The sequence below is a fragment of the Onychostoma macrolepis genome, chromosome 13 (genome assembly GCF_012432095.1).
Source record: "Onychostoma macrolepis isolate SWU-2019 chromosome 13, ASM1243209v1, whole genome shotgun sequence".
In the NCBI taxonomy this organism is placed as follows: domain Eukaryota; kingdom Metazoa; phylum Chordata; class Actinopteri; order Cypriniformes; family Cyprinidae; genus Onychostoma; species Onychostoma macrolepis.
The window spans coordinates 9,167,864-9,188,779 of NC_081167.1; the positions used below are offsets into that span (position 1 = coordinate 9,167,864).

Below are 20,916 nucleotides of genomic sequence, written 5' to 3' on the forward strand. Positions count from 1 at the left end.
AAGAAATTATTGAATAAAGTCATTATTTTTGTTTTCTTTGCGCACAAAAAGTATTTGCAAAGCTTCATAAAATTAAGGTTTAACCACTGATGTCACATGGACTATTTTAACGATGTCCTTACTATCTTTCTGGGCCTCGAACGTGTCAGTTGCGTTGCTCTCTATGTAGGGTCAGAAAGCTCTCGGATTTCATCAAAACTATCTTAATTTGTGTTCCGAAGCTGAAAAAGGTCTTAAGGGTTTGGAACGACATGAGGGTGAGTAATTAATGACACAATTTTCATTTTTGGGTGAACTAACACTTTCAGGAAAATGGAACTGTAAAGGTCATTGCACACCGAGTTTGAAATTTTTGAATGCATTTTATCATATTCATTATCCTAAAAATTCATCACGCACAGAAACCTTGCACACTGAGTCCGATGCGTATTAATTAATCCGTTGTGTGAAAATTTGCAAAACAGTAGCATACTAAATGGAGTCTTCAAGCATTGAGGATGATTTTGTTGTCCTCTCGCTTCTTAAAAAAAAAAGAAAAAGAAAGGAAATATTGGGTCCATCCAATCCTGAGATAAGGAGCAGCGGGAATTTCGGAGGCAGTGTGTAAACGTGATTGACATAACGTCAGGTCGTATTTGTTTTTCAACTTGCCAAAATTTTAGACTTCGTGTGCAATGATCTTAAGAGCAAAAACACCAACTTGTTTCTGGGTTTAAGGCTTGTTCCTGCAAAACTCTGTTCGAACTGCTGCTTTTTGTGGGAGGCATTCACTCATATTAAACATCAAACTTCCTCAGCAAGAACTGTTACTTTACCATCACAGTAGTTGACCTAGAAGAGTAAACAGACTATAGAACAGGGATCATCAGACTCGGTCCTGGAGGGCCGGTGTCCTGCAGAGTTTAGCTCCAACCCTAATTAAACACACCTGAACCAGCTAATCAAGGTCTTACTAGGTGTACTTGAAACTTCCAGGTAAGTGTGTTGAGACAAGTTGTAGCTAAACTCTGCAGGACACCGGCCCTCCAGGATCAAGTTTGGTGACCCCTACTATAGAAGACAACTTGCTCTACTGCTACAGCGCCCCTTGTGGCAAATTGTGGAGAATGCAGATATAAGACAAGTGTACTGGCTCATTTTAGAACCCAATGAATTTGAGCATTTGTGTTCATTTGCTTGCGTACAGTATGTTTTAGTTGCCATCCCATCTTTTGTTTCGCTTCCTATATCCCTTTCTTTTTTTTCTGACTCTTTCATTGTCTGTACTATCAATTTCAGCCTCCCTAATAATATAACATTTTGTCTCTGTTCCTCTTTCTCTATAAACTCTCTCTCCTCCTTGTGTACTTACTCTGCCTCCTCTTGCATTGCTCTCTCTCTCTCTTTCTCGTGTGGTTGGCAGGTGTAACTCCAGATGCCTTGTTGTGGTTGTTGAACTTACCTTCTGCATGATGGACGCCCTCCTCACCCCCCTCTCCAGCTTTGCTGTTTTTCGTCTCCTCTCTCCGAACGGCACCTTTCCTTCTCCTCCTCCTCCTCCTCCTCCTCCTCCTGTGGGCATAAGTGGGCTAAAGCAGGCCCAACAGGCCAAGATCCATGGCCTTTCCTTCTTGTCAAAGCTTAACTAATTCTCTCTTCTATCTCGCAGCGCTATAATAATCTGTCACTCTGTAATATGTCAGTAGAGAGATCTCTTCTTGTCTGTCAGTCTCTTTAACTGTTTGTCTGTTCATCTGGGATGTAAGCTGCCACTATGTCTTTGTGTCTCTAATTAACTTCGCGTAGAGCTCGTGCTGTATACGGCTCTCTCTCCTAGTAAACACTCTCTGTTTTCCTGCTCAGTTACTCCAGAGGGACTATCCTCCATTTTCCTTCCCATCTCTAACACTGACTGGAATTTTCATCTCAGCTATATTGTCTTAATACAGCTGCTTTGGTGTTTGAGCAATAGTTCATCCAAGAATGAAAATTGTCATTATTTGCTCACCCTCATGTTGTTCCAAACCTATTTGCTGTTGTTTTCTCCACTGAACACAAATGGATTTTTTCTTGATATTGACCATATCTGTCAAGCTACCATGAAAAATAGTCCATGTCTTGCATTATAGTCCAAGTCTGTATAAAAGAGCTGTGTAACAAGAAAATACACGCACATTTGGAACGACATGAGATGAATCTTTAATTGAAGACAGAACTTCAGAATAGCCAGAGCAGATATTAGAGATAATTAAAACAAAGCCTACTCTAATGTCTGTGCTTAACATACTGTACATCCTCCATAAAAGCAATGTTATGGGTTCAATACAAATGAAACTCAACAGCATTTTTGGCATAATGCCAATTATGATGAAATTATTTCATCTCTTTCCTCATTTAAATTTTTCAAAAAGTAAAAATCATGGTTACAATAATGCAGTAAATTGTCAAGCTTCCTGACAGTTTAAAAACATGTTCAATATAACTTATTAAAACTTCTTAAATACTTTTTAAAACTTCTTTATATATATATATGAATATGAATAAGGTTTCAATAGTATTGCCACAAGTCTGAAGACAAAACAATAGAATAATAGCAGAATATAGCTGAATTTATGAAAATGACTATTTTGTCTTGTGGACTATATGTAAAAATGTGTTATGTGAAATAACATATTCGCTGTACTACATAGAACACAAAATAAATTGAGGAATGAGACTTAAATTATATATACGGTGCAAATCACCATTAATGCTGTGAACAGAGCTTCTCTTGTATTGAAGTTAGCATTGGTTTACGCTGCAGGGCCTGTGATACTTAGTTCTCATTGGTTCCCCTCAGTATCTTGTAGTGCTGGGAGCCATTTGAACTCTGACCTGCTCTGTCTGAAAGTGAACCCTGTAATGCTATGTCTCTCACACTCTTCCTGTACAGTGCATTAATGTGGCATGGTTGTGTTGTTCAGCTTCTGTATAGACCAAGTCTTGCTTTCCACACACTTTTTCAAACATTTCATATTGACCATTATTGAGACCACTGTATATAGTAGAACACTAGAGAGGAAGATGGGTAGGTGAGAGGAAAGAGAGGGACGAGATGGGATGAATAGAAGCATGTCTGTAGAATCTGATGCTCTTGTTTTCTTTCTCCTACTAACATGTTCTCTGGTGTGTTGCTGCATCTTGTCTTTCATAACTTCTAATAAAACTGACTTTGCTCACCACAGCCTCTGCCTGTGTGCTCTTTCTCTTCATCTGTTTTTGAATGCATATGTGTGTGTTTTTCTGGTGGAAAAATTGAAGCCTGATGTTGGATGTGTTGTGGCTGACTGCTGTAACAGCTTGTCTTTTTAATGGAGGTGTTGGTCATGATTTTTCTGGGTCAGTGTTGCATCTTCTTCAGCCCTCTCCCTCCTTCCCCTTCCATCAACCCCTCCTCGTTTTCCTGGATGAATAATCAGGCTCAGGGGTCAAAGGTGAGAGGTCACAGCAGAAGAGACTGCAGCAGAGCAGTCTGTGGTAAAGATATTTCAGGGTTCATACGATCATGGAAAATTTTCAAATCTTGGGATTTCAAGGATTTTTAAAATTGGGATTTTGTATTTCTGTAGTGAATATAAATCTTTCTAGTTATGCTCAGCTCATCAAATGTTTCATTAGCCAGAAATTGCTGTTTTGTAAGGGCAGTCTCTATACATTTTTAATATTTTTTTATTATAAATAATTATTTAATAATTTGTGAGTGCAGTCTCTATACAGTTTTAATTTATTTATTTTTTTTATAAATATTTATTTAATAATTTGTAATCATTCTTATGCAGTAATCAGGAATGACTGCGTTTATTATATTTAATAAAATATTTATTTATATCCATTCCAATAAGTTTGTAAATATGTTTGTATATGTATTGATATTTATTTAAATATGCTTGTAATCATTTTTGAACTAGCTTTAAATTCAAACTAAATCTAATTTTTGTTCTACATTTAAATTTGTTAAAAGAAAAATTCATAAAGTTGTGAATGAAGATAAATAAGGACTCGGATTTATTCTTTCTAGAAAGATGAAAATAGCAAAAATGTAGCTGTGGTCATGTGTAAGCCATATTTAAAGAGATTCAGCATTTTAGGTAAATTAATTAGGTTAATTATTTAGTTTTTAGGCTTTGGAAGTTAGCTATTTGTGGTGAAAGGTTAAATGGTTCATAATATTATTGTGGAAATAACCTTAAAGGGATAGTTCACCCAAAAAATAAATGGTCATCATTTACTCACCCTCATATTGTTCCAAACTTATAAGACTTTAATTCATCTTAAGGACACAAATGAAGATAGTTTTTTTTTATATTCTCTTACTATTTTTGCCTATCCATTGAAAGTCCATGCAACCAACATTTTCAAGCTTTAAAAAGATTGTGAAGTATCCCATACGACTCAAGTGGAATAATCCAAGTCTTCTGAATTTGCTTCATACGTTCATCATATAACTATATGACTTATGGGTTATGGTTTGGAAACAAAAAACTTGGAGAATTTTAATTTTTGGGTGAACTGTCCCTTTAAATCTAACACCCCAAGGACCATATTTACAAAACCAGGTAAGTGGTGACTGAGCCTGAGTGTGCTTAATAATGAGCATGTGTCAGTGGACGATGCCCTCTTTCACTAATGTGCAGTATGTAAATGAGCATACATGATTTGATGCTGTAGCTTTTCTGTTCGCAGGACGGCTCGGGCTCGCTGAAGCGCAGCGGTTCCTTTAGTAAACTGCGGGCCTCTATCCGGCGCAGCAGTGAGAAACTGGTCCGCAAGCTCAAAGGAGGCGGCTTACGAGAAAACGAACCCAAAAATCCTGGGTAACTATCACCACTTCCCTCCCTATTCTCAGACCAAACCTCCCCTTTCCAATATCCCAAAACCTTCCCACTACGGACTAAACAATGGCTGGTAGGCGTGCGAGACACTGTGACCATTAAACCTCAAACACAACATCCACTGGAATAGCAGACTAACTTGTGGTTTAAAAACTGGGGAAGGGAAATGCTCAGTCAGACTTTTGGGAAGACAGTGTTGCATTTTTATTAGAGTTTTAACTAAACTCTGAAGTAGATCTCAAAGAGCAGGACTGAGCACCTGAGTTTAGGATCCTAGAGGAACAGAATTATCTGTTCTGGAATTATGTCATTAGACTTTCTAAAAATAATTTAAAGGGTACTGTACTATAAATATGGAAAGGCTGAAGTGAATTAAGGTGAATGTCCCAATCTGAATTATTCTTTAACACTGGATGACACCAAAAAAAAAAAAAAAATTTCCCCATCTCAAGGTTTTTAAAAGGGATTTATAGAATTGTCTCTTAAATGTGTGGGGAGGTTTACTACGTGGAGATGGGTTTTTGCACATTGTGATGACGTTATATTGAAGGAAAGTCCTCTGCCGGTATATGCAAAGTCTCTTTCTCCCTCACCCAGTTTTAAGTGGATGAAGGGATTTGCTTGCTTTATTAACTGGACTGTATTTTTTGCACATGCACAAACCTTCTTAACCCTGAATTGACATCTAACGTGACGGGTGACATTTTGATGCAGTGTGTTGAGGTCAACTCACTTGTGTCTGTTACTGGGGTTCCTGTAGCATCTGATTTGCCAGATGTGACTAACTTTCTCTCCTTACCCTGTAAAATGGAATTTATGTTTTTATTTATTCCTTGCATTTTAACTTTATTTTCTGTCCAGTGTTATGATGATTACTTTGTTCATCTTTTATGCCTTTTTGCTTGGTGACTTTTCTCGATGCCTTTTTATGTCTGCTTGGATCTGTTTTTTATTTGAGGACTTTTATTTCTCTGTGCTGTGTTGTACATTTGTTTCATTTTGAATAAACATTTCCATGCAAATTTGCTGTCTGCTGCATGCCTGTTTCCTCCATTTTCTGTCTTGTGGTCTCATTTGCTGTGTTACCCAAATTTTTTTTAACCTTTCTTCTCATCTTCTTATACCTTCTGTCTACCAACACCCTGGCAAAGGTGGTCTTTTTATTGTTTGAAATTCCCTTTATAAGTGACCCTTTTCACAGACCGTGACGCGTTTCCACTGTTGTTAATATAGTAAATGTAGAAAATTTACATGTATTTTATTTTGTTTATTTATTTTGCTATTTGAGCAAATGGAAAGGCAAATTTTTGTTTTTATTTTAGTCCGTACGTATAGCAATTTAGCCAATTATGACAACTGCATCTGAGAATCCTGAAAATGTGAAAACGGTCCATTGCAGATCCTGTTTGGTGTCTGTTTAGTGTATAATTTTGTGCGGTGTTATAAAAACCAGTCTTTTCAGTCCTAAAGGAATAGTTTACTATATATATATAATATTATGTGATATATATATATATATATATATATATATACACCACCTAACACCAAAATGTGTTCTTGTCTTAGGACAACTTTGATAAACTTTTTTTGATCCACTTAAAATGTTGACTACTATATATTTTTGCATCTTTCCTTCGGACTGAATTGTAATATCTCCGCTGTAATTTTAGCACTGTACATTTAAAAAAAAATGTGTTCTCTATAAAAATATTTATTTGTGAGTAATGGGAGATTTGTCAGAATCTAAATGGCGAATGATTAATATAACACACAGTATGTCATTGCATGTGTTTCCACTGTGCTGTTTTTATCTCAGTTCACATTGTAAGGTAACATCATTGAGTGAAAGTTGCATTAACATATTTTAACCCACACATTCCCATCCCACAAACCCCACCTTACCCCCACTGTGACCCCTCACCCCTGGCCTTTGACCTAACTGACGTGCTTGCATGTGGCTCTCTCGGATGCAGCATGAAGAGGGCCAGCTCTCTTGGAGTTCTCAACGAGCCGGATAAACCTGTGGGTGATCTCAAAGTAAGACAACTTCCTTCACTGCTCTCTCTTGACAGCTTTCTCTTCAGTTTTTCATTCAATCTGCTCTCGTCTCCATATTGAATATATGTGTTCCTTTCGGTCTCACACAGTGCCTCCTGCTCTCTTTGTTTTGTTTTTCTGGCCCATCTGTCTGGCACTTTACAGTCTATCAGTCTCATACTCTTTGTTTTTGGGGGCATCTATTATCAACACATGCACAGCTTAATTATTACCATATTAACACACATTAATGAAATGAGTGTGTGAGATCTCACAGAAGTCACAGACTAACACATTTAATTGTTTTCTAAAATCCTTCATAACCACTGATGGTCTGGGGTTACAAACATTTTTTTTTTTTTTTTGTAAACAATCCTCAAGTTGATGCATTGTCTAGTGCATTTATAATGTCTAAAGAGAAGTGTATCGGCACCTCAACAATAGTATTTTACGTGATCTTTTTCCAATTGTTTGTTCAGTTCTTTGGTCTAAATATTTCTTTAAACAATACTATGTATTTGAGAGTCCACGTCTGTTAGCCTTGCAGCTATCTAAATGCTAACATACTCACTCCTAAAAGTTTGATATCATTTTAGTTGTTAAAACATACGGCCTTTGTTTATTTTAATTTTTTTTGTCCAATCAAATGCTTTCTAGAATCTTAATGCTTTTCCTCTAAAACCTGTTGCCAGCTAGCATTAGCAAGTAGCAAATCAAGGTTCGCAGCTATTTCGTAAACTAAACATAAGGTCTGAAATCTAGAACAAACTGTGTGACTGATAAAAATCTATATAGTATGAATGAAATCCGGACGTTCTACATTCTGTATGTAGTCATTGTCATGTGACTTATGGCATCCGTTAGGTAGGATAGTTAAGTGTCAATTATATGTGCACTTCAGAATCTCAGGTTGTATACTATATAGTTTTCACATTATTATATAGCAGGCATCCTCAAATCTGGCCCACTCCTGCAGAGTTTAGCTCTAACCCTAATCAAACACACCTGAGCATGCTAATCAGAGTCTTCAAGATCATTAGAAAATCACAGGTAGGTGAGTTTGATCAGGGTTGGAGCTAAACTGCAGCAGATTGGCCTCCAGGGAAAGATTTGAGGAACCCTGTTATACAGTATAGGGACAAGCCCTTTATGTCCCACCCCAACTTCCTGTTTGAATACGAAATACTGTAAAGAAAACTCTTCTGATTTCATGGGCTCTGTAAGTACTGCTTGGCCTGTTCTTGTTTCTCTTTGCGGACTTCTTTCAGGTCACACCCTTCACCCAAATATGGCTACTTCCCTACTGTATAGTATAGATTTTTGGGCTTTTTGCCCTGATACCCACAACTCTGTGTCCTGGCAAAATGTCAACTCGTGCAATTTTCATCGTGTTGATTGATAATGGTATTAAATGGTATAAAATGTAAAAAAGACTGCAAAACAAAGCTACATTATACAATTTTCTTGTAGTGATTCAGTTTACAAGAAGGTATGATGGATTTTCAGTGACTTTACCCTGAACTTACTTCAGGATCTATCCGGGTCCATTTATTGTCTCTTTCTCTTCATTTCCATCAGGAACGAAATAATAGTCTAAGGAAGTCGCGAGATCTGAGTTCCAGTCACACTGACCTGGCGCATTGAAGGTCTGCTGTTGGACGTCCTGATGAAGAGGGGTACTAAGAGGTCTCATCATCGGGCTGAAGTGAACTGTGTTTTTGACAGGACTACCTTCTCCAGAGGTTACTTTTGCTGTCGTGTCTCTGTATATATATTTAATTTCTGGTAAATTAGCTGTAGAAATGACAACTGATGTAAAAACTCGACCAGAACCAAAGTGCACAACAAATTTGAGATTATTATGTTCTGCAGAGATAAACGTGTCGAAAACCAGAAAATAGATAATGCTATTCAGGCTCAGGTGGAGACTTGACACTCTAATGGCATTTTTGCTGCTTTCAAGTGGTTTATTTTGCTTTATTTTGAGATGTACTTTGACGCTTTTTGAAACCAACAACTATAGGACTGTTTTTATTAATGAAGGATTATAGTGACAGAGGTGTGCATATTTGTGTTTATAGACCTAAAATTGCTATTTTTTTTTTTTGTAAACAATCCTCAAGTTGATGCATTGTCTAGTGCATTTATAATGTCTAAAGAGAAGTGTATCGGCACCTCAACAATAGTATTTTACGTGATCTTTTTCCAATTGTTTGTTCAGTTCTTTGGTCTAAATATTTCTTTAAACAATACTATGTATTTGAGAGTCCACGTCTGTTAGCCTTGCAGCTATCTAAATGCTAACATACTCACTCCTAAAAGTTTGATATCATTTTAGTTGTTAAAACATACGGCCTTTGTTTATTTTAATTTTTTTTGTCCAATCAAATGCTTTCTAGAATCTTAATGCTTTTCCCTCTAAAACCTGTTGCCAGCTAGCATTAGCAAGTAGCAAATCAAGGTTCGCAGCTATTTCGTAAACTAAACATAAGGTCTGAAATCTAGAACAAACTGTGTGACTGATAAAAATCTATATAGTATGAATGAAATCCGGACGTTCTACATTCTGTATGTAGTCATTGTCATGTGACTTATGGCATCCGTTAGGTAGGATAGTTAAGTGTCAATTATATGTGCACTTCAGAATCTCAGGTTGTATACTATATAGTTTTCACATTATTATATAGCAGGCATCCTCAAATCTGGCCCACTCCTGCAGAGTTTAGCTCTAACCCTAATCAAACACACCTGAGCATGCTAATCAGAGTCTTCAAGATCATTAGAAAATCACAGGTAGGTGAGTTTGATCAGGGTTGGAGCTAAACTGCAGCAGATTGGCCCTCCAGGGAAAGATTTGAGGAACCCTGTTATACAGTATAGGGACAAGCCCTTTATGTCCCACCCCAACTTCCTGTTTGAATACGAAATACTGTAAAGAAAACTCTTCTGATTTCATGGGCTCTGTAAGTACTGCTTGGCCTGTTCTTGTTTCTCTTTGCGGACTTCTTTCAGGTCACACCCTTCACCCAAATATGGCTACTTCCCTACTGTATAGTATAGATTTTTGGGCTTTTTTGCCCTGATACCCACAACTCTGTGTCCTGGCAAAATGTCAACTCGTGCAATTTTCATCGTGTTGATTGATAATGGTATTAAATGGTATAAAATGTAAAAAAGACTGCAAAACAAAGCTACATTATACAATTTTCTTGTAGTGATTCAGTTTACAAGAAGGTATGATGGATTTTCAGTGACTTTACCCTGAACTTACTTCAGGATCTATCCGGGTCCATTTATTGTCTCTTTCTCTTCATTTCCATCAGGAACGAAATAATAGTCTAAGGAAGTCGCGAGATCTGAGTTCCAGTCACACTGACCTGGCGCATTGAAGGTCTGCTGTTGGACGTCCTGATGAAGAGGGGTACTAAGAGGTCTCATCATCGGGCTGAAGTGAACTGTGTTTTTGACAGGACTACCTTCTCCAGAGGTTACTTTTGCTGTCGTGTCTCTGTATATATATTTAATTTCTGGTAAATTAGCTGTAGAAATGACAACTGATGTAAAAACTCGACCAGAACCAAAGTGCACAACAAATTTGAGATTATTATGTTCTGCAGAGATAAACGTGTCGAAAACCAGAAAATAGATAATGCTATTCAGGCTCAGGTGGAGACTTGACACTCTAATGGCATTTTTGCTGCTTTCAAGTGGTTTATTTTGCTTTATTTTGAGATGTACTTTGACGCTTTTTTGAAACCAACAACTATAGGACTGTTTTTATTAATGAAGGATTATAGTGACAGAGGTGTGCATATTTGTGTTTATAGACCTAAAATTGCTATTTTTTTTTTTTTTTGTACCACTGTCCCTCTTTGTGACTTAATATTCTGCTATTGACAACTTTAATGTTGTTTATACCTTGAGTTACACTAGAGGACCATGATGCTAAAGTATGGATTCAATCAAACTTATTCCCTTGATAAAGAGATAACTGCATCTTGTTTATGAAGGTCTATGTTTACATGAGTGATGGTTTAATGATGCACATTTTCTTATTGCTTTTGAGAAGTGGGAAGGGATCTGGTTTATAATGAAAGAAATAGGAAAATAGTAAAAAGAAAATAATTTAAAGTGGTTTACACTGCCGTGGAAATCTATACGTTTAGAATGTGGATTAAATCTCAGGACTGAAAGAACAGATTCATTATGCAAAGTAACACTGCACTTTGAACGATCTCAAAGGATAATGTTACACTATCAACCCTTGGCTACATTTGGTTTATAGATGTTTTTGGTTGATCTGTAAACTGAATATTACAAGTTTTCATGAACCGTAACAACAGGAAGTCTTTCTGTTATTTGTGAGGTAAAGCAACGCTGTTATCTAACATGGAGGTGTAAGTACTGCTACTCCAGATAAAAATGCACTGGAATATGATTTCTGTCCCCAGATGAAAGCGGTGTGCCTTGCGAATGCCTCAAGGCAGGTTCTTACTAATGAATGTGGAAGTTATTGATTTTGAGTGTGACAGCAGAACAGTTTGAGCTCTGTAAGGTCAAATTTTGGTCACGATTTTACGAAGTAAATATAAATTTTTAATGTTGTGGTCAAATAAAAGCTCATTATATATCAGTGTATCATGTCATGGATTTATGCTAATATAGTGCACTGCTCAACTGGCCTTCTTGACTTTGTTTCTACTTTCTTTGTTCTCTTTATCCATGTAACTCTTTCTATGGGTGTAATATATTACTGTCTCATGCAGTAATTCGTTCATCTTGTGTGTGTGTGTGTGTATAAGTGTGTTTTCTCTGTGAAACGCATATTAATGATGTGCAATAGGGTAGCTGCTGTGTTGGTTGGTTTTGATCTCACATGCTATGTTTTACTGACAAAAGCTGGAATATCTGCTTGGCTTGTGTGTTTTGGTTATCTTTGTACTCTAAACGAATAAATATATCACTTACATTTTTATACATAAGAGTATTCAGTTGTTTTATGTCACTAATTTGAGCTTTGTTACACACTTGTGGGACTAAATGTGCCCTTCACATGTTCGAATTTGATTTTCGGATGGCTTATGTTTTGCATTTTTGACTGTTGATCAGTTTGTGTTATTTAGTCATCATTGTTGTTTTTTTTTAAAACGGGGTTACTGATGAGGCACTCTCTCCCAGAGGTCTTTAATGCGCAATCCATATGCAACTGCATTGTTTTGTTTATTTTCTTCACATTTTGTAACCCTAAATTGCTAAATATACACTCAAAGGTTCCAGTTAAACTTTCCAAGAGGCAATAAAGCATTAAAAATTAAGGACAAAACCTGTATGTAGTATGTAACAGCAGGGACTGTTGTGACCTGTATGATATAACCCTGACATATTTATTTTTGTGGTTGATGTTGCATTTCTACTGTCTGTCTCTGTCTTCTACCATTTGTGTTCATAATGTTTTGTATTATGTTGTTGTACGTTTGTGTGTATTCTGAACTTCACACTGGACTCATGTATCTTCCACTTTCTCAGGCTGCCGCTGTGCTGGCTACAACTTCATTTACTGCCATGTTTGTGATGTGTGTTGCTCTGAATATCGTATGGTAAAGTGTACATACTTGAATAAAGACAACAGAAGTACTCTACTACTGTAAGATTTTCTGGGTTCTGGTTCCCCCTGTTGGCAAGTCGAATTGTATTGTAACTTTTTACCGGTCATTCTTAGTATTTTATATGCTTGCTTTTTTTTATGGGGTGTGTGATGAAATGTATTGATTCATCTTTACAATCTTACCTTGAATACAATGGGGAGGAGAAAATCATTTCTAGCACATGGCAGACAGCTACGGATACTTGGAAGAGAAACGACTTGAAGGACTAGTTCACCCAAAAATGAAAATTATTTACTCGCTCTAAGGCTGGCTGTCCAAAATGTGGGTGAGTTTCTTCATCAGGACAGATTTGGAGAAATTTAGCATTACATCACTTGCTGACCAATAGATCCTCTTCAGTGAATGGGTGCCGTCAGAATGAGAGTCCAAACAGCTAATTAAAACTACACAAGTAATCCACATGACTCCAGTACATTGATTAATGCCTTGTGAAGTGAGAAGCTGCATGTGTGAAAGAAGCAAACCGATCATTATGACACTTAACTTTGTAAACTATTGCTACTGGCTAAAATACAAGTCCCCATAATATGGCTTTTCCAGTGAAAAAGTTGTTTCCTGGATCAGGAAAGAAATCTGCACAGATCCAGCACCATTTACACGCCAAAACAGTTCTAAACAAATGTCATTAAAATCCAACAGAAAAGGACAACTGGAGGAAGCATTATTATGGACAGATATTTTAAAGGTTTAAAGTTAAAATGCCTTAATGGATTTTTTTTTTTTTTTTTTCAACAAACAAGCAGGTTTCTACTTCACAAGACATTAATTGATGGACTGGAGTTGTGTGGTTTACTTGTGGATTATTGTGATGTTTCTATCAGCGGTTTAGACTCATTCTGACGGCACCCATTCACTGCAGAGGATCCATTGCTGAGCAAGTGATGTAAAGCTAAATTTCTCCAAAACTGATCCAATGAACAAACAAGCTTGTCTACATCCTGGATGCTCCGAGGATACATTTTCAGCAAATTGCATTTATTTTTTGGGTGAACTATTTCTTTAAGAGATATAAGGAGGTATAAACACAGGCTTTATGTAAATGTAATGGATAAATATTGCTTAAGTCAAAAAGTTCAAAACTTGTACTTGCTTTTCAAAACCAAAATGACAGTGCTGAGCATTTAGGAAACAAATTTATTGCACATGATGGATGCTTTTATTTGAATAACTTAAATACTTTTAGACTTTTACAATTCAACATAGTAAAAGTGTATTTTGTTATTTTCAAATGGTCAAAACAACAGTAACAAATACAGCAATCTAGACTACTAATAACATACATTGCATTGATCTTCCTTCAAACAGATACAGAGAAAAACATGATTGAAACAGCATTCCCACATTTCACAACTTAAATCAAACCAATGATGTTCCTTAGACAGCAGTGAGGATATTTAATCACACTCATCTTTGGCTAAATGGACATGTTATCCCTTATTCAGGCTACATACAACTGTCTTGAGTTTTCTCTTTTTACAAAAAAGCCAATGCAAAGACTGTACAGCAAAGTCTATGTAAAAATATGACAAACCATATGAAAGTAATGCAAAGATACATAATAAAACTAGATAACCGATCTCCTCTCATTGTTTCATATAGACAGACCTTTCCTTCAATACTTTTTCTTTTAGAGTCAAAGAGCTGTAATACTGCTTAAACCCATTTTAAACTGAAGTCCTTCATTTTCCCCCAAACAACAATACTGATATCTGATTACCACATGGTTAATATCACCTAAATGCTGCTTTCTTCTTCTTCTACATCCACTTGCCTCATCATAACAGTGTACAGGTCAACCGTTCAGAGCTTGCTGTCAATGAACCAAAGGATATTCAAATATTCAGTGACTCGCAAAGCCATTCCCATATTAGGTGCTAAAAAGAAATCAAGACAAATCTTTGCAACTCTGTTATGCATAAACAAATTTAACAATATAAAACGAGTTGAAGTGATGCATTCATCTTAACATAAAAACTCTACCTTTCTCCAAGTCTGTATAAAGAGCCTTGCTTTTATCATGCTTTGACATGCAACATTTCAGTCCACCAAAGGTTTACTCGTTTCAGAAATAATTAAACTCTCGACACAGCTGGGAATGAATGAAATAACTATTGTGAACTAAACTGATAGACAATTATGGATATTTTGCCGTATCATTTGTCTACTGGATAGTAAGCGATGAGTTGTGAATGCTCATGTGTTTGTCTCCTGACAGAACAAGCAGAAGGAAGTGCGTCCCCAATTCCCAGATGTTCTTGATTGCTTGTCACAGTAATTATGAACCAGACCTAAAATGTGTTTGTATTAACAGCAAAAGAATCATTGGGAAGACTAAATATGGTCTCACTGGACAGAATAGCAACAATTTTTTTTTTTAAATAAATATGTTATCTTCTGCTACTTCTACCAAATACTGTTTTGTAGACATCACAACCATGTACACTACTACACTGCAAATCATACATATGTGCTTCTTCTGAGAAAGATTCATTTGTGGTTTAAAATTGTTTAGAACACACTGAAGCTAACAGCACAAAACACAGATCAATCTGATAGATAATAGAGTTGATGGGATACATACAGACATACAAAAAGCCAGATTAGCTTGTTGGGAGTTAGTGTTAGTGAGAAAGTGAATATGTAAGGCACTAAAGTCTCAAATCTATTCTCAGTTTCATCAAGGTGCCTGGAAAAGTCCTGAGGAGTCTTGTTGACGCAACAGATCTATGGGTAAAGTAGCTACTGTAAACCCTCCTCTTCAGTGGCAACACCTTCCTCATTCAAATGTGTGCTTGCAAATTCATGTCTTTAAATCACTTTTATGAGTGTTAAAGCCCCAAACAACTGTGGTCTAAAAACAAATGTGTGCAGGATTTTCCTCACCTTCCAGTCGTTCTTTTGGAAAATCGTGCTCTTTCTGTGGACTCTTCTGGGTTTAGAGATGATAGATGGAAACAGGAAGAGGAGTTTACAGAGGTGACCTCATTTCCCTTCTGTCCTCTTCAGACAGTGATGAATCCCCTGTATGCTCAGCCCCAAGATCAGGTGTTGACCCTTATGCTTCCTAGATTGGTTGATGTTTTCGGGCAGGACTATGGGAAGGGGGTTACATGGCAACAGCAGCATCCTGCAACAACAGCAATTTATAGTTTGATGAATGGGCCGAAGTGATGGGGCGCTCTGATCTTGGGTGAGGAGCAGGAGTTGGTGGATAGAGATGGAGAAGTGGAGAACGGAGGCGAGGACGAGAGGGTATCTGCACTCAGAGAGAACACTGTGGAGATGGCCACATCCACGATGCCTTGACACAGCTCAGGGTAGAGTTTCCTACAACAGAGAAAACCTTCATATCAATATTAAACTTAAGAAGCAATTGTAGAAAAAAAAAAAAAAAAACAACTTTAGCAACTGCAACAATAGAATTTTTTATCTGAAACGCGCTGCAAATTATACATTACAATTTTTTTCTCCCAAAACTCCTTGTGACGACACATGCAGTATGTGGAATACGTAAAGCATCAAGCCACTAGATATGAAAATAAGGGACAGAATCATGATGATTTTCACTGGACAGCTGTACAGAGTAAAAGCGCTCTAGACATAACAAATGAGAAGTGTGTACTTACTGTGCACAGGCCGGTGCCCCGTTGATCTCAATTAGCCAAACTTTAAAGCTCTCGTCCAGCATGAAGTCAAAGCCGAAGAGCTGGAAGCTCTGGTAGGACAGGTGCTTCGTGCTAATGGCTGGCTCGATGCATGTGAGACAGCTCCTGTTGAGACGAGGCGCAGGATTTTAGACGAACAGCACAGGTAGTTAGACATCCTCAAATGAAGCATTTTTGTAATGGATCAGTGAGCTCAGTCTTAATTGATCTCTGATCTAAATGTTATGTTCATCTGGTTACTGAAGGTCACATTGCCAGTATATAGTGCGGTGCAAATATCGGAGTGAAAATCTGTTTTATTTATTTATTTTGCATTAGTTTTAGTTCAAATAGTAGAGTGTGGTGCTAGAAATGCCAAGGTAATAGGTTTGATTTCCAAGGAAAGCAAAAACGGATTTAAAAACAATTGTGTACCTTGAATGCAATGCCAGTCTCTTTGAATAAAAGCCTCTGTCAAATGCATAAATGTAAACATTTAAAACAGAAAAGTGACGTAAAATTAGTAGGAAATATTCAAGATTCTGCACCAATTCTTCTTGTGAAATTCATGTCTTCTTATTTCTCAAAAATTTTCACTGACATTTGCAAGCTGTCATTTAATTTGCAACAGTGTTGCCAACTAAAACTATTAAAGATCGCTTTTGTTCATTGAAATACAGCTGAAACAAAATATACATCAACTAACTAAAATAAAATAAGTTTAAGTCAAAGTACTAAAACTGAAATCTAAATTAAACCTAAATAGAATTATAAAATAATAATAAAACATAAATTTACACAAATTTTAATGTAGTATGCAATGTAATACTATAATGACACTGATTTGCAAGGGGGGGAAAACTTTTACATTTGAATAATATGTGAAAAAGTAAACTCTCAAACTTTTGGCCCCCACTGTACATCTCTAACACAAAAATCTTTTTTTTTCTACCTATACAACTCATTTGCAGCCACACATGCAATCAGATTTGAAAACAGAAGGAGCACCTGATGATATGCTTGATTTGAGGTAAAATAGATGTTTCCATGGCAACGCTGTGTGTGGTCAACAGGTACTGTCTGAACTCATCAAAGAACATCTCGTTGCCCTCCTCATAGCGGCCGTAGTTCTGCGAATGCTCCTTCTGGATGCAGTGATTGGTCAGGTGACTGGTCATGTCCTGCAGATCCGAGCTGTTGTAGGGCTCAGAAGACGTCCTCAACACTCCCTCACGGTACAAGTAGATATTATACTGATGGTCTACAAGCACCCAACTCCTACAGACAAGACAGCCAGAGAGAATATCCACTGATAAGTACTTTGACTTCATTAGGATGGGGCATTGCAATTCTATGCTTTTCTGTAATCACATCAAAAACATTCTGCACAAAGGATTATTCGTCTCATCTTACCTTATATCAAATTTGCGATGTCCCGGCTCCAACAGCAGAGGTCTTTCCAGATACTTCTGAATGACATGCACTTGGCCTTGATTATCGATGAACTCAAGCAGCTGGTTTGCATCGTGAGATATGAATATTCCTGCACCTGAACAAAGTGAGCAATAATCGCATACTATGAATTCGTGTAGCAAAACTACACTTCTTTTAACTTGCCATTTTGGACCGATGGAGATTCATACCTTTAGCACCTGCTGATGATTTGGCGATCCACACCGTTCCCTCTCCGCTTTCCTTTCTGGAGTTATATGAAGCCAAGAAGACCTCCCGCTCATCTGTCTTTGGGTTGCTCTTCATGTGGCTGATGCCATTGGTGGCCGGGGCCACTGGGGTGTTGAGGTTGGTTGGGTATATGATGTAAGACTCAGGGAACCAGTTACAAGAGTCCTTTAACTCTGGACTGGTCTTGATAATCCTAAACGTCAAACATGCTTATTTAAATATAATTCACAACTTATGATCTGCAGAGTTTCTAACTCAAGGAAACAAGTGTGATTTGAAGACATTACTCACTTATGCAAACATTATCACTGAGGTTATACAGTAAATCTGAATGAATTTCATTCATCTGATATGTTTAAATAAGCAGCATACTTGACCAGTGAAGCTTTGCGGCACAGTTTATCGGCTCCTCTGTAATAATTCACCAGCTGCATCAGTCCTGGTTCATGACCTGTAGAGGACACAGCAGGCTATTTGACATTGAAATATCGAAATGTTGAGCAGTGACGGCAGTGTCCTGCAGCTAAAAATACAATTTTGTAACTCAACAACAATTATAATAAAATAACAACAACAAATGTTTCTTGAGCAGCAAATCAGCATATTACAACGATTTCTGAAGGATCATGTGACATGGAAGACTGGAGTAATGATTCTGAAAATTAAATTGCAATCACTTTTCACAATATTACTGATTTAATGCATTTTTGATCAAATAAATGCAACCTTGGTGGGCATAAGAGACTATACAAAAACATTAAAAAAAAACTTAAATCTTTTCAAAATTCGGACAATATATATGTGTATGTACTACTTGTAGACATTCTTTTAAGCTTATATGTGACCCTGGACCACAAAACCAGTCTTAAGTCGCTGGGGTATATTTGTAGCAATAGCCAAAAATACATTGTATGGGTCAAGATTGTCAATTTTTCTTTTATGCCAAAAATCATTAGGATATTAAGTAAAGATCATGTTCCATGAAGATATTTAGTAAATTTCCTACCTTAAATATATCAAAACGTCGTTTTTGATTAGTAATATGCATTGCTAAGAACTTCATTTGGACATTTTCAAATAGTTGTATCTCAGCCAAATATTGTCCTAACAAACCATACATCAATGGAAAGCTTATTCATTCAGCTTTCAGATGATGTATAAATCTCAATTTCGAAAAATTGACACTTAAGACTGGTTTTGTGCTCCAGGGTCACATACATAGATATTAATAAAATACTGATATAAAAACATATTTTCATGTTGATGTCAACGTAATTACATGTTACTACACAGTTACAGCTCCACAGGAATGCATTATAGAGTTGAATCTTTGTGATCAGCATTGCTGTGTCCAGTGTTCAATTATTAATAGTCGTTTCATCATTCATTATCATAAATTTAACAGCATGCTCAGTCCAGTCTCCAGTGAAGCACTGGTTCTGAAAATAAGCATAGTTAGAAGTATTATAACAACTTGCTGAAACTCATAACTTTCAATGTACACTAAAACATGGATACAGCATAGGATTACAAAGCATATCATATCACGAGATGGCAATGCATGTTTAATATGCAGCTCTTGAAATAATTTACCCAGCCGTCCAAAAGGCAGCCGATTTCTCTCTCCCAACATTAAATTAAACCGAGGATTGTCCTTCTTCAGTCGTTTCCATTTTCCAGTAGAGATGAGGATCTTGGCGACCTCGGCATACACAGTACTGTTATCATCTCTCAAAACAAACGTGTACATCGGTGAACTCATATTCCTCAGTCTCCTGCTAAAAGCGCAGAGGAGTGATGATGATCCCACACTAGCTAGCCGACTAACGTTATCTGTCTCCCAACAAAGTAGACCGAAACCGGACACACATGACTTTCTTGATGCTTCTTAGTTGTTTCTGCACAGAGACTGAGATCCAGACAGAAAAGCAGGGCCGGGCATCTGTAAGTCACCCGCAGTCGCGTGGCCGCTGCGAGGATAGTGAATATTAGGGTGTGACTCTTGAAGGATTTGCTTTCTGGATTCTCGCAGCTAACAGTCTACGCTAGCTTCCTCTCTTCCCATGGTTGTCTATGAACAGCAGATGTTAAAACACAGCCCAGTAATAGGCTGCCGCAGTACGGAGCCCAAGAATAGAGGTCGAATATATAACTATGCATGTAATTCCTCGCTTCCTGTGTAGTCGTCTAGACAGTAGACAGCAGTTTAAATCCCCTGTTGAAGCCTCTTTATCCCAACACGCTCATGATGTGACGTACCGCTGGGAGCCAACGCACGCACGCCGCACAGACTTGTGGGTACTGTAGTTTATAAGGGGACGTACATTATAGCCTTACTGATATTCAACAGCACGACAGATGTTGCTAATGATAGAGTCAAAGAAATAGCAAGCACTTTGAGTTTTGGCTATATTGGAACAATTGTCATGATCTTCAGAGCAAAAATTATGTAGGCTAAATTATATTTAGGTAAATAATAATTATGACATAAAAAGTCGAAATTATGATATGAGACTTTTAATGTTATAAATACGACTTTCATGTCATAATTATGAATTACTATGTAATGATTTCTACTTTTTATGCCGTATGTCATACATATGAGTTTTGTCCTTAATTTTGACTTTTTATGTACGGTAATATTTTCTAATTTTCATCTCATAAATATAGCTTTTATGTCATAATTAATTTCATACTTTCATATTTTCATAATTTACGTGGTAAATATGACATCTCTTTTTATCTCTTAAGTCTGTATGATTAATATTATTATATTATATGATTTAGCAACAAACTGGTTTTTTCTCTCTCTCTAGAATAAGACTGAAGAATCTAGGCAATCAAAATCAAACCTTTTAGAATCATACTTTTGTGAGTATCACAGTCAAAGTTATATTTAGAACTGGGCTGAATAAATAAATGTGCTAACATAAAATTGCCATTTATTCATTTACTGGGACATCAATGTTCAGTGTTATACAAATGACATTTGAGAGATCAGTAAATCAAACGAACACTAAAACGAACAATTAAATG

The 20,916-nt window shown here is 36.8% G+C and overlaps 2 protein-coding genes and 1 long non-coding RNA gene across 9 annotated transcripts in view; 2 read left to right on the forward strand and 1 right to left on the reverse strand.

The window, feature by feature from the left end:
• Window positions 1–8,945, forward strand: part of klc1a (kinesin light chain 1a) — a 42,552-nt gene extending 33,607 nt beyond the window's left edge. The window contains exons 15-17 of one of the 6 annotated variants that reach the window (XM_058795166.1): window positions 4,702–4,832; window positions 6,824–6,887; window positions 8,466–8,944. In XM_058795166.1, the coding sequence (XP_058651149.1) occupies window positions 4,702–4,832; window positions 6,824–6,887; window positions 8,466–8,531 (261 nt within the window). In that variant the 3' untranslated portion in view covers window positions 8,532–8,944. Of the gene's footprint in view, window positions 1–1,402; window positions 3,203–4,701; window positions 4,833–6,823; window positions 6,888–8,465 lie in introns of those variants that run through there. The other 5 variants (XM_058795164.1, XM_058795165.1, XM_058795168.1 and 2 more) reach the window with 5 other exon arrangements.
• Window positions 8,946–8,994: 49 nt separating this feature from the next.
• On the forward strand, window positions 8,995–12,526 carry LOC131551923 (uncharacterized). The gene is made up of 2 exons (XR_009273850.1): window positions 8,995–9,850; window positions 10,211–12,526. It is a non-coding gene; the product is annotated as an uncharacterized LOC131551923 (long non-coding RNA).
• A 1,141-nt stretch (window positions 12,527–13,667) lies between these two features.
• Window positions 13,668–20,156, reverse strand: ttl (tubulin tyrosine ligase). 2 transcript variants are annotated; one of them, XM_058796692.1, is made up of 8 exons: window positions 19,474–20,156; window positions 18,253–18,331; window positions 17,841–18,073; window positions 17,611–17,746; window positions 17,206–17,475; window positions 16,180–16,323; window positions 16,012–16,079; window positions 15,748–15,880 (listed from the first exon to the last, which is right to left on the reverse strand). In XM_058796692.1, coding segments are annotated over exons 1-8 (1,101 nt in total). In that variant the 5' UTR covers window positions 19,643–20,156; the 3' UTR covers window positions 15,748–15,878. The 2 variants fall into 2 exon arrangements, with proteins under 2 accessions (XP_058652674.1, XP_058652675.1); XM_058796691.1 differs by lacking the exon at window positions 16,012–16,079 and having other exon boundaries at window positions 13,668–15,880.
• Window positions 20,157–20,916: the final 760 nt, after the last annotated feature.